Raw genomic sequence first — 14,423 nt, 5'->3', positions numbered from 1 at the left:
TAAAGTATGGGAAAATATTTGATCACCTTTGTCGGCTTTCATTTTCATTTTGTTAGCATAATATCTTGTTTTAATTTGTAAAATATATTGACCTAAATTCTGTAAACATGCATTGACCGATAAAACACAGACGCATAAATATTGATAGGTTTACTGTTTATCATACATGATGCACGTGATTTACAGGAACATTTACATCTCCGTGATAAATCTGTGAATTATCAATTTTGATATTTGATATTTGCACAAGATGTAATATAAAAAAGAGAAAACATGAACCATCTCTTTCAAAGACTGCACCCCTCGACATTATCATAATTGATAATATACTGAAAATAATATACAGTACATACAGCCATTTTTTCCGTTTCACTTGCAGTAAAGGCGACACATAACCACCTTATTTTACATGACGAACTTGTATCCATTTCTTGCTGTAGTGATACAGAATAACATTTCATGGCATTTGCTGTTCTTGTTGAAGCATGGTCTCTCTCTTTATGTGTCATCAATTTTCCTTTGCATGCTTCACACATCTAAAAATAGTACACAAACCTCTCTCCTTAGGAAATGTCAACCTTCCCTAACTGCTATATATGGAACAAGTCCACTGTCCTTATTTCATTACATAAAGTAGGTTCACTCTCTCTTATATATGGAACAGGTCCAATCTCCCTTACTAAAATACATGGAACAGTCCACTCTCCCTTATTACTTTATATGGAACAGGTTCAATCTCCCTTACTACAATACATTGAACAGTCCACTCACCCTTACTACTATATATGGAACAGGTCCAATCTACCTTACTACAATACATGGAACAGTCCACTCTCCGTTACTTCTATATATGGAACAGGTCCAATCTCCCTTACTACAATACATGGAACAGTCCACTCACCCTTACTTCTATATATGGAACAGGTCCAATCTCCCTTACTAAAATACATGGAACAGTCCACTCTCCCTTATTACTTTATATGGAACAGGTTCAATCTCCCTTACTACAATACATTGAACAGTCCACTCACCCTTACTACTATATATGGAACAGGTCCAATCTACCTTACTACAATACATGGAACAGTCCACTCTCCGTTACTTCTATATATGGAACAGGTCGAATCTCCCTTACTACAATACATGGAACAGCCCAACCTCCCTTACTTCTATATATGGAACAGGTCGAATCTCCCTTACTACAATACATGGAACAGCCCAACCTCCCTTACTTCTATATATGGAACAGGTCCAATTTCCCTTACTACAATACATGGAACAGCCCAACCTCCCTTACTTCTATATATGGAACAGGTCCAATCTCCCTTACTACAATACATGGAACAGCCCAACCTCCCTTACTTCTATATATGGAACAGGTCCAATCTCCCTTACTACAATACATGGAACAGCCCAACCTCCCTTACTTCTATATATGGAACAGGTCCAATCTCCCTTACTACAATACATGGAACAGCCCAACCTCCCTTAACATGATGTACAAACTTCAAGGAATTGGGAAAACAACCTGGTAAATTAAACAATAAATGTGTTACATTAGTTTCCTTGTGGAATGTAAAAGTTTAAAGCATGATACCAGAGACATATATACAGAGAGATTGGCAGCTCTCTATTTGCCCTTGTGTTTACATAGTGGCCCCTGGCCTTCCCACAATCCTTTGCGGTCGCTCGGTTCAGTCTTCGCTAGACGCCATATTGGAGAAAACTTGAAAACCAGACACATAATTATCGATAATTTCTATTTGAAATCATCACCAAGATCCAATTATGTGCTTTAATTTTATTAATATCAAAGTGCAGAAGTGTCATCAATATGAAATATATCACAATTTGCTGTCCAAGTGTTTGTATTTTGAGTATGAAAGTCAAGCACAACGCAGGAAAGATCGGCGGGAATCTCCAATTTTCGAAAAGTCCCTATGGGGTTTTCGAGAATACGGATAAATGACAACAATGTGCATGATAATCAAGACCACATAAGTATGATAGTTTTTGGTTAATGTGGTAACTTTTGTAGTGGCCTAGATAAAACAATGTGCTTTTTGTGTGCGTTTAAAATTGACGATGTTTTGGTCTGACGTAATGGCGGATTAACCAGAACATGTTGAATAAGTTCCAATACTACGATACACACATGCGCATAGCCCGATTTACCTGCGCTCGTGTGTGTTTGATAGGAGACAGGACGCTCTCGGTAAGGGATATGCTTGAGTGGTCACGAATAAAGGGAGCCACTATGTGTACGGGGAAATAGTGATGTTACTAATCTCTCTGTATATATGTCTCTGATGATACCATCTAATCAGGTGGTCAAGTTCAACTTTAATATATTGATACCCTAAAAATGCTGCGACAAACACCAATACAACTGCATCAAATCTGCAATGTGTGCATATGACAGATGCTACTCCAAGACACATGCATTATGATCTTCTGGTGGTAAAGAGCATACATAAAATTCTGATGACATATATATACACACTTTCTGGTGACAGAGACAGATTCTGACCACATACACATATTTTCGTAACACTTACACACTTTTCTGATGGCATAGACAGATTCTGATAACATACACACTTTCTGGTGACATGAAAATATTCTGATAACAGGGACCTATTATTCTGAAGAAATATACAGTTTCTGGTGATATAGACAGATTCTGATGACATACACACTATCTGATGACATAAACACATTCTGATGACATCATCACATTCTGATGACATATACACACACAATCTGATGACATCAACACATTTTTTAAAAATTCAACAAAGTTCCCTAGAGTTCTACAAAATGTCAAAATACCTTACATAAGTGGTATATTATGGATTTTTTTAAGATATTCATTTAGTAAAATGATAAAACTAAGCTGATTATGATTGATTAGAAATTCACTTAAAGTTTTATTTGTTTACTGAAGAAACACAACAATATCCCAAACTAAATCCATATAGTTTTTGTTATAATGTTATTACAGCTTAGCCCCAAAAGGAAGATATGGTATACTGTACAAGTTTACTTTAAAGGAACTAATACATGTACTTAAAAAAAACCATGTTGCCCCTACTGAGCCCAATTTTTAAAACCAGCTGACTACAAAGGTTGTTTATTTCTGTGGTCAAATTTTTCAGTTTACAAAAGTTTTGAGCAAACAGGATGTATATTTTCACGAAATAATTCAATTGGACAATATTTTCATTTTAATTCTAATTTCAACAATTCCTTTTTGTGATTATTTTTCTCAACAATGTTGTAAATATGAACCTACTGAAATACAAACCTTCACAGTTAACCGTTTGAGTCCCATGTTTGATCAGTATTGAGGGAACTGCACAATTAGATAGCCATATTAAGCTGTGCAAACCACTATCTTTGCCATGAAGGAAACAGATCTCCATCTATAGAGAACTAACAACACTTTTTTCTATCTTTTCCATCACCACCAACAGGTTTTGAAAGATCCACAATTCCAATATCACTAGCTTGTTTTTTCTGAGCGTCAGTCAAAGGCAAACAATGATTAAATATAAACTCAAACACTTCAGTTACGTTTGATCCATTGAGACTGGACGTCTCAAAGTACGGATCCTTGGGCAATTTACTGAGGTCAATATTGGAATTAATCTCCCTTGAAAATGTTTTTGCTTCTTCCACAGTTATCTCCCTTGTCCTTCCATTGTCCAATAAATCCATTTTCATACCAACTACAACTTTGATGCAGTTTTCCAATGCAGAGTCCAGGATAGGAATAAACCTTGCCCTGGAAAAAAATATCACATAACTACATTTTGCCCCGAGATCATTGAAATAACAATAATTACATTGTACAAATATTGTCATTGAATATACACATAGTATAACCAAAGAGTTGTGATCAGCCACTCGGCCACAGCGGCCCCATATATGAATAGTATGTTCAAACAACAACACACACCCATGCCATTTAAAATCATCGTTCTTTAATTACTTACTGCAAATGTACATAATACACATACATTTCTGGTCAGGGAGTAGCTCACTATTTAAGACATCACAACTTAAGGGATAATCATATTTTGAATTGCAGTGCAAAAGGATTACCACTGGAATTGTCTAAATAGTATAATTTGTTTTAATTCCATTTAGTAAACATCCCAAGAAGCAGTGGACTATAGCTTATCATTCCCATCTACGACTACATGAACTACTGTATACCTGGTTATTTTTGCCCCCGTTTCATTTTCGCCATTTTCGCCCTTTGAAGATAGGTCGAATTTAAGATGAAAGCAAAAATTTCAAGCTGAATTAAAAGACTTTATAAACCCTAGTACGTGGGCCAAATGTAGTTGTATCAAAAACATACCCTTTTACTTTTCAACTGTTTTTCATTCTATACAATCACAAGCTTCCATTCATGTACATAAACAAGAGAAACACTCGTCAGTCATTAGTCACGGCATGATGAACTTACAATTCATTATGATAGCTTAAAATTAAATCACCCATGCATACCCATACCACTTATGAGCACAGGTAAAGGTTCTTTATTTTATCCCTGATTACATTTCACACCCTAGCTGGTAAGACAATTGGGGAACTTGATAAGTCCCGAATGTTTCAAGTGCAACTGTACTGAGAATTCCGTACATAATTTTCCGATTTTACAAACGAGGAAAAGGACATTTCCTGAAAATAACTTAGAACAAATTCAAAATGTGGTGAATATGTTTTGCTCTGCTCAAAGAGCGAAAACATGATTGTATTAAAACAAACTATAAGTCCCTTGGAGTAGGGAAAGACCCCTGGGCTTATTTTTACATAAGGATTGTATTCATCCCTTGATGCCCAACAAGGCTATATATGATTATTGAGTGGGAATCTGAATTTTGAATCCCTACCCCATAATAATGCTACTTAACAAATGTGAGTGATATCCATCGCTTAGTTCCAGAGAAGAAGTTATTTACACCAATTTAGCCAAATTGACCCCTTTTGGCCCTCCCCCTCAGGCCCACTGGGGGTCAGCCTCACCATTTGTACAATTTTGTATCCCTACCCCATAAGGATGCTACCTGCAGTCAAATTTTGTTCAATTCCAATCAGTAGTTATGAAGAAGAAGTCAATTGTTGATGGACGGACGGACAGACAAAGGACGTCAGGGTATGGCATAAGCTCATTTTCGTCCTTCGGACCAGTTGAGCTAATGACCTGGGGCACAAATTACCAGGTATACAGTATATGATTTTTTTTTGGATGAGCTTCTCTAAGTATGGCAAAGAATAAAATTTGATACTAATAACTTAAAAAGTCTTTTTAAACCTTCATGTGCACTATGAAAAAGGTATTTCATGAAATGAAAAATATCTTTGATTTTTTTTTTTCTAAATGATAATATTTCAAAAACCTGTGAAAATATTCACTATACTGATGGTAAAATTAGTTAAAATAATTACCATAGCGACTCAAAGGAGCTGACACTGGTCATGTCAAAAGCCAATATGGCTGCTCCTGCATTCCGACAGTAAAAATTGGACAAGCCTGTGTACCTCTCATCACCTGCAGTGTCCTGTAAAATAGAAAAATAAGTTCCAACAGTGTAAAGGAATAATATTACAAAAATTTTACAATCAAAGTACAGTCAAACCTGTCGTGTATGACCTTCCAAGGGAGGTAATTAAAAAAAGGTCACATATGACGGGTGATCTCTTGATCCAGGTTCAGTAAGTTAATTGTTATAGTAAATAGCACTGTGAGGGGAAAACTATAGCTTAATCCAGTTGGTTGCTAAGGCAAGTTTGACTGCATGTCTTTATGGAACTATAACTGTCATCTTGAGAGTAACTGATTCATATTTCATTAGAAATTTATCTTTCAAAGTGAAATGTCATTCATATTTTGACTTGGACTATAATGTTTAAAATAGAGATGCCTTATATCTGTCATATTGAAATTCTGCAAAAATTAATGCTGTATCCCTTGATCACCATAGGAAACTGACATGAAGTTTCAAATATGCCCTTCAATCTACTTGGTATTTATACAATTTGCAAGAATCAAACTATAATAATTGGCAGTTTTTCTTAATCAATCTCAAAAGAAAACATGCTAACAAACTCATAGGGACATATGAGATCATACATGTAAACCAAATTAGAAAGAAGGTCTATCAATACTTCAAAAATGCATATTTTTGTGCACGTTAATTTTAGCGCATAAACTGAATTTAAACAGATTAGCACAATGAGAGATGAATTTGCACACCTGCGTACGCTACAGTAATTACCATTGAAAACAAAACAGAAAAATCAAAATCATAATTTAGCAGGAACCTTTCTGTGCAAAAAGTACTTCAATCAGGTAACTGCTAACATAGTACATTTACAGTACAGTACTTGGAATAGGGACCTTAAATCGTTTGCAGTTTTGATAGAAATGTTCCTGCTGTTTTGTTTACAACACTGCAGTATATACTAACCCAGACAGCCACATTGTAGGGTCCCCACTGTTTTGTTTACAACAGTATATACTAACCCAGACAGCCACATTGTAGGGTCCCCACTGTTTTGTTTACTACAGTATATACTAACCCAGACAGCCACATTGTAGGGTCCCCACTGTTTTGTTTACAGTATATACTAACCCAGACAGCCACATTGTAGGGTCCCCACTGTTTTGTTTACAACAGTATATACTAACCCAGACAGCCACATTGTAGGGTCCCCACTGTTTTGTTTACAGTATATACTAACCCAGACAGCCACATTGTAGGGTCCCCACTGTTTTGTTTACAGTATATACTAACCCAGACAGCCACATTGTAGGGTCCCCACTGTTTTGTTTACAGTATATACTAACCCAGACAGCCACATTGTAGGGTCCCCACTGTTTTGTTTACAACAGTATATACTAACCCAGACAGCCACATTGTAGGGTCCCCACTGTTTTGTTTACAGTATATACTAACCCAGACAGCCACATTGTAGGGTCCCCACTGTTTTGTTTACAGTATATACTAACCCAGACAGCCACATTGTAGGGTCCCCACTGTTTTGTTTACAGTATATACTAACCCAGACAGCCACATTGTAGGGTCCCCACTGTTTTGTCAACACTGCAGTATATACTAACCCAGACAGCCACATTGTAGGGTCCCCACTGTTTTGTTTACAGTATATACTAACCCAGACAGCCACATTGTAGGGTCCCCACTGTTTTGTTTACAACAGTATATACTAACCCAGACAGCCACATTGTAGGGTCCCCACTGTTTTGTTTACTACAGTATATACTAACCCAGACAGCCACATTGTAGGGTCCCCACTGTTTTGTTTACAACAGTATATACTAACCCAGACAGCCACATTGTAGGGTCCCCACTGTTTTGTTTACTACAGTATATACTAACCCAGACAGCCACATTGTAGGGTCCCCACTGTTTTGTTTACTACAGTATATACTAACCCAGACAGCCACATTGTAGGGTCCCCACTGTTTTGTTTACAACAGTATATACTAACCCAGACAGCCACATTGTAGGGTCCCCACTGTTTTGTTTACAACAGTATATACTAACCCAGACAGCCACATTGTAGGGTCCCCACTGTTTTGTTTACAACAGTATATACTAACCCAGACAGCCACATTGTAGGGTCCCCACTGTTTTGTTTACTACAGTATATACTAACCCAGACAGCCACATTGTAGGGTCCCCACTGTTTTGTTTACAACAGTATATACTAACCCAGACAGCCACATTGTAGGGTCCCCACTGTTTTGTTTACTACAGTATATACTAACCCAGACAGCCACATTGTAGGGTCCCCACTGTTTTGTTTACAACAGTATATACTAACCCAGACAGCCACATTGTAGGGTCCCCACTGTTTTGTTTACTACAGTATATACTAACCCAGACAGCCACATTGTAGGGTCCCCACTGTTTTGTTTACTACAGTATATACTAACCCAGACAGCCACATTGTAGGGTCCCCACTGTTTTGTTTACAACAGTATATACTAACCCAGACAGCCACATTGTAGGGTCCCCACTGTTTTGTTTACAACAGTATATACTAACCCAGACAGCCACATTGTAGGGTCCCCACTGTTTTGTTTACAACAGTATATACTAACCCAGACAGCCACATTGTAGGGTCCCCACTGTTTTGTTTACTACAGTATATACTAACCCAGACAGCCACATTGTAGGGTCCCCACTGTTTTGTTTACAACAGTATATACTAACCCAGACAGCCACATTGTAGGGTCCCCACTGTTTTGTTTACTACAGTATATACTAACCCAGACAGCCACATTGTAGGGTCCCCACTGTTTTGTTTACAACAGTATATACTAACCCAGACAGCCACATTGTAGGGTCCCCACTGTTTTGTTTACTACAGTATATACTAACCCAGACAGCCACATTGTAGGGTCCCCACTGTTTTGTTTACTACAGTATATACTAACCCAGACAGCCACATTGTAGGGTCCCCACTGTTTTGTTTACTACAGTATATACTAACCCAGACAGCCACATTGTAGGGTCCCCACTGTTTTGTTTACTACAGTATATACTAACCCAGACAGCCACATTGTAGGGTCCCCACTGTTTCAGGAAAAAAGCTGCACCGATGGTCTAAATGGAAAAGGAAATATTTATTATCTTAAATAAGCTCACACTTTCATAATTACAAGTTGTCTGGTGATTTTAAAAAAAGTTTACTTTTTGTTCTTTTTAATTGACTATGGTGACCCTTGAACCTGACTCCATTTTGTTGACCTTTGCCCTTAACTCAACAGAAAAATGAGATGTTTTTTTTAACACACTAAGTCATCGAGCACAATCTGAGCTGAAGCTATTAAGACAACAGATAGCTTCCGAAAATGTTGTAATTTAGTTTAAAGTTAATGTATTTGAACCTTTAATTGTAATTTTGAATGTATACATCAAGTGATTTATTTGAAAACAACCTTCTAGTACTCCATCCCAGATAGATATTTATATATACTCCCAGAAAGTTGTTAAACAAAATATTGACAGATATCTGTTCGATATTGGACACATAACATCTTACTAATATGCATTTGACACACTTCATTAAGTTGACCGAAGAAATCATTACAGGAGAAAACAGTGGTACTGCAATTCTGTGTTTCTACACTTGTGTTCTGTATCTCAGAATTTTTTTTTTAATTTGGTACTGCAATTCTGTGTTTCTACACTTGTAAAATGTTCTGTATCATAAATTTTTTATACATATATTACATGTCATAATTATCTCCCTTCCAATATCATTTTTATATTCAGTAGACATTTCTCGATTGACAGACAGTAGTGTTTAGAATTCAAGACAAGAAAGTACCAACCGGTTCCTTAGTTTTGAAGGTTCCATCAATGTAGCGACAGATGAAAGAGGTTTTCCCAACATTGTAGTCTCCTAAAATGATGACCTTAAGATCACTGGAATAAAATACATTAGATAATAAGTAATTACAGAAATTTTATATAATATTTGCTGTACATCATTCTGATATTAAACAGTTTGATACTGGTTCACTTCCCTCATGTTTATAGAGATAATTATAGCAAATTAGTAAGGAGCAATGTGTCCATTATCAAACAGGGCCCAGTTGTTTAAAGGGTGATGAGCTAGGATAATCATGGTTTAACAACAATTTTAAAATCCTGGTAAAATAATTTCTGGTAAAACGAACTTAACAAAATTTCATGAAATGGTAACACTTGTCATTCTCTTCCTACCTGCCTATTTTAAGACATCCACACACTCACGTTTTGAAGTAAAGGAGAAATGAGATATTCACTAATCAAGTGATTATATAATTTTGTACCAATTAGATGCTTCATATACTGAAACTGACTATACCTAAATGTTCCACAGGTATATAATTATAAACTCAGATAATGTTTATATAGCAAAAAAAATATGTTGGCTAAGTGGTAGAATGGCCCCCTGTCTCTAGAATATTAAAATTACAAATAAAATTGAGCTTTATGATTTTGATCCCTAGGATATGTCTGATGCTAGAGTTTCAAACTAGGGGCAGATAATCTAGTATTAGAATTTAGCTTGGCAATTCTTAACAAAACAACTTAGGGTCTGGTGGCAAGGCTATCTAAGTGGGAATGAATCTGTTAAACTAGGATATATTGGCTAATTGCAAAGACACTGCCCCATTTTTCCTTGTCAGCATCATAACAGCATCTCGTACTTTAATACATTCATTCAGTATTCCCAGTAGTTACCAGATTTTGGGGTTATTCGCTATATTTTCAAACAGCTATGGCCCAAAATGCCTATTATACACAGGTTTATGCACATGGTAACCATAGATATAATTATGTAAGGTTTTCCAGCAACCTCTTATTGTTATAGGGGTATAGGGGTACAGCAGCTGCACAAGTGTGGTTAGATTAAATATTCATTCCCTGCCTACACTGCTCTCCAGCAGGGTATAAAGTCCCTCCCATTGCAGATAGTGTAGCAAGCCCTGATGCAATTCACATCGGGCAGCATTTAGCTTATGATTATAGTTTTCTCTGATAAAAAAAAACATGGAAATTTATGATTCTGGTATCTATCATCAATATTCATAAATCTGCACATTATACTTTATTTCTTTGACAATGAATGCAGGGCATCCAGTAGAGCCTTGAGAGTATGTTTTTGACTCCCCAAATTGAGATCTGACTCTTGGGTTTGAAGGAACATGTCTATTTGACATATGTTTTGACCCTTCATGATCAGATTTCACAGAAATAGTGATTTGACTTCTGAAATTGCTAAAAGTCTTGGGTAAACTGGATGCCCTGGAATGGTAAAATCCAGAACAAGCAAGACACACGGAGATACCTAGGTATCAGTTCAAACATATCGCCATCTTTGATACAAGTGTAAAGGTCAATTTCCTTATGAGGAAATCAAAATGAATTGATGCTAATGAGATTTCAACAGATAAACAAACAGATTCGGAGCTATATATCTCGTTGAGCAAGGTCAAACATTCTTAAATTGAATAATTACACAAAATAAGATGCGCTCTCTTCACAACCCTTACAACAAACTGGTTGAATATCTCTGATAATGTTTTTTCATTGTAGTAGCTTTATCCAAATATGGTCACAGATACCATATTCTAATTAGCATCCTCATGAGAGTTCTCCAATAAGTATATATATATATTGGGATGTGCTAATTAAACATTACCAGATGTGACGGTAGGCTAATACATTGCTAAAATTGCATTAGAGATGTTTACTAGCAGCCAGACCGGGGTTCGAACCCAGGACCTCCGAACACTAGCCGGATGCTCTACCAATTGAGCTACCTGGTCACCGATGATCGACCCAGTCCAGTCCCGCTACACACCTCCCTCCTTTTTTTCAAGTCTTCGCTCTCGAAGACACACGAGACCCTTATACCACCACCATGGGTATTTTAGTTGGGCGCTGAATTTGTAACAGGAGAGGAGAAAATGTAGCGGCCAGACCGGGGTTGAACCCGGGACCTCCGAACACTAGCCGGATGCTCTACCAATTGAGCTACCTGGTCACCGATGATCGACCCAGTCCAGTCCCGCTACATTAAATATTACCCCAAAATTACACGACATTCACTACAAAATGTATTTATAGCATTTTCGAGGTTCATTATTTTGTAACACTATATATCGTCAATGGGAGGGAATCGTAGTTCTGACGACAACCATCTGTCATAAATTGTCCGTCCGTCGTCCTGAGTTACGTTATCGCAGCTAAAGTTAAGTGTGGTGTACAAATGTGTCACTGTGACTGTACTGTATGTAAATCAGGCCCGTGTAAATGGCTCATACACGCATTTATGTATTGCACTTAAATACATGTACATGTGCCTTCTAACTTAGTCTTAGTTGTGAAGTGTATACTGTAGGTAGTCGGTCATCAGCTCCCTCAGTACATTCGGTCTCCTGCAAGCTAATAGCTCTGTCAAATGACAAGCAGACACTTGTAAACACGTATGATTGTATGACGTTATCGATACTTACGCCTTTCTTTTGGTCTCGGCCATCGTTTCAGCTAGACTGGCTGTTGGTGTCAAGCACGTGTTGTGCTGTTTCTGTTTAGCATTGATTCCGTGAAAGCGAATATTTCGTAATTCGCCTTTCAACAGAGGTTCTTTCAATCGTTGATGTCACATTCTCATGATCAAAATGATTCACACCCTCTCAAAACCGGAAGTCATATATTATTCGGAAGTTTTTTGGGTCATTAATACAGTCCGAGAGGGGATTTACATTTTATTAAAGGGTTCGAATCTTGATAACGATGTATTTTTTTTATTCAATTAGTTTTTGTTTAAGTATATTCATTTTTGTGTCAAATGAATAGATACACGTAATTCGTGCCCTTAAATTCTCACGGGCGGAATATGTACAAGGAGAAGGTGCACTAACCGGCCACTGGGCAGGATTATATAGATTCGCATATACATGTAATACAAATTTAGCAGTCATTCTTGGATTGAATTATTGCCAGATTAAAAAAAAGAATCGGAACAGAGCAATATCAATGAACGTGACAAGACACGAAGAATCTAAATTTAAACATGTCGTGTTCAAATAATAAGTATTGGAATGCGTTTAGACTTTCTGCAGAAAAACATGCTCAAAAACGCCATGCATCAGTGACAATAATCGTGTATGTTACTTTCTAGAAATGGAAAATAAATTAACAATAGGGAAACTATAAAAGCCTCACGTTTATCATACAGCTTAGTTGTAATAACGATCGTTGTAATTTAAGTGCCTGATGTTGAAGAGTCTGTCTGTGTCCTTAATTTCAAAACTTTTTTTTATAGAGTCTTAAATTTCAAATTCTTTAGGGTATATCGGATTTTATGTTTGTTATTTAATCAAAGGCAACCCTACAGTATGATATTTTTTGTGAGAAAAAAAAACAAGAGAGGGGAACAGTCTTGTTCCCTCGGATATGTCAAAAGTCTGTTAGAAAATAAATCTTATCATCTAAATCAACACAGATTTTGTAGGTTTGATATTATTTGATATGAAAGATTTATATGTGCAAGGCCACCATAGTCACATCGGTCGTTCATAGAACAATGGAAGTCAACAGGAGATGTGTTTTGTAACAAGTTAGATTGGGCGACAGATGTTTTATGTCGCAATAGTACTGTCGCGTAATTTTGTCGCATTGGCGAGTTCATCTTGTCGCTGTCGCTCTTCGCTTGGCGCACTGTGACACTTCGCACGGCGCACAATAACTCTCGCTCTTCGCTTGGCGCACTGTGACACTCTTCGCACGGCGCACAAGAACTTTCGCTCTTCACTTGGCGCACTGTGACACTCTTCGCACGGCGCACAAGAACTCTCGCTTTTCGCTTGGCTGGGCGCCAATGCGACATGGCTGCAATCACCTATCATTCGATTGGATGTAAGTATGAAATTAGAATTTGCTGTGGACAGTTGGACATCTTCATTTACCTTTTAGTTGGTCTTATCTGAGACATATATCCAGGTATATCTCGTGCCCCAGATTCATCAACGTATCCTTACTTAAGGAAAGTTTTCCATTTAAAATTTCCCATTGGAAAACTTTTGATTTTTTTCTAACCCCAATAATGCTTTCCTATGGAAAAAACAAAATACATAATTTTCTTAAGATCATGAACGTCATTGAAACTGGGACCAGGTCCAGTAATTAAATAGATATTTTCATATTTTTTTAAGCAAAAGTACCGCCAAGTAATGCCAAATTTAAGTTATAGTCACTACAGAAGATTTAAGACATGCAGTTCGATGACACATTTGATATACACAATGGAAGGTAAACATTGTTCCAGAATTACAAAAGCAGAGAATCTGCCCAAAATGGAGCAATGCTATTATAAAAGTTTATAAAAGACAATAAATAAAGGAAAAACAACTTTTTGAATTAAAATAATAATTCTCCATGACACATCCACGAGAGCACAGACCAACACAGGTAGGGAGCGTCGAACCACGCACCTCGGCTCTCCACCTTACCGATGCTCAAACCGACTGAGCTATCGCGGCCCCTTGACGGTCAGAGAAACCCCGTACTATATGGGAACTACAAATGTATCTTCTCTGGCGTTTTTGCTATAACTCGAAATATATGACTTGCGAATCTCTCGAAAATAAAATATAGACATCCCGAGTTGGACATGTGTTCGTAATTACACGGCGTGAACGGCTTCTGACAAATAAATGTAGACATTTACTTGCTGGACATTTCAGGTCAACACATCTGCATATCACATTATTTGCCCATTTGAACTTACAATTCCTTTATGCCTTAGATATATATACTCTAATCAATAATCGATTGAACGTTGTATAAATACGACAATCGAAAATGTTAAGTCGTATATCATGA

At 37.1% G+C, this 14,423-nt stretch overlaps 1 protein-coding gene across 1 annotated transcript; it reads right to left on the bottom strand.

The window, feature by feature from the left end:
• Positions 1-2,900: 2,900 nt before the first annotated feature.
• Positions 2,901-12,251, bottom strand: LOC117316459 (ras-related protein Rab-20-like). The gene is made up of 5 exons (XM_033871048.1): positions 12,053-12,251; positions 9,377-9,470; positions 8,589-8,645; positions 5,461-5,573; positions 2,901-3,787 (listed from the first exon to the last, which is right to left on the bottom strand). The coding sequence occupies exons 1-5, from the start codon at positions 12,073-12,075 to the stop codon at positions 3,436-3,438; spliced, it is 639 nt and encodes a 212-aa protein (XP_033726939.1). The 5' UTR covers positions 12,076-12,251; the 3' UTR covers positions 2,901-3,435.
• Positions 12,252-14,423: the final 2,172 nt, after the last annotated feature.

The sequence above is a fragment of the Pecten maximus genome, chromosome 18 (assembly GCF_902652985.1).
Source record: "Pecten maximus chromosome 18, xPecMax1.1, whole genome shotgun sequence".
NCBI lineage: Eukaryota > Metazoa > Mollusca > Bivalvia > Pectinida > Pectinidae > Pecten > Pecten maximus.
This window is presented reverse-complemented; position numbering and strand designations above follow the sequence as displayed.

Bases quoted from the DNA above. Each gene is read 5' to 3' on its own strand.
- LOC117316459 (XM_033871048.1), bottom strand. From the start codon at position 12,075: ATGGCCGAGACCAAAAGAAAGGC. The intron at 5,574-8,588 runs GTTAGTATATAC...TCTATTTTACAG, and splicing joins CCTACAATGTGGCTGTCTGG to GACACTGCAGGTGATGAGAG. The intron at 3,788-5,460 runs GTAATTATTTTA...ATTTTTTTCCAG, and splicing joins AGCTCCTTTGAGTCGCTATG to GGCAAGGTTTATTCCTATCC.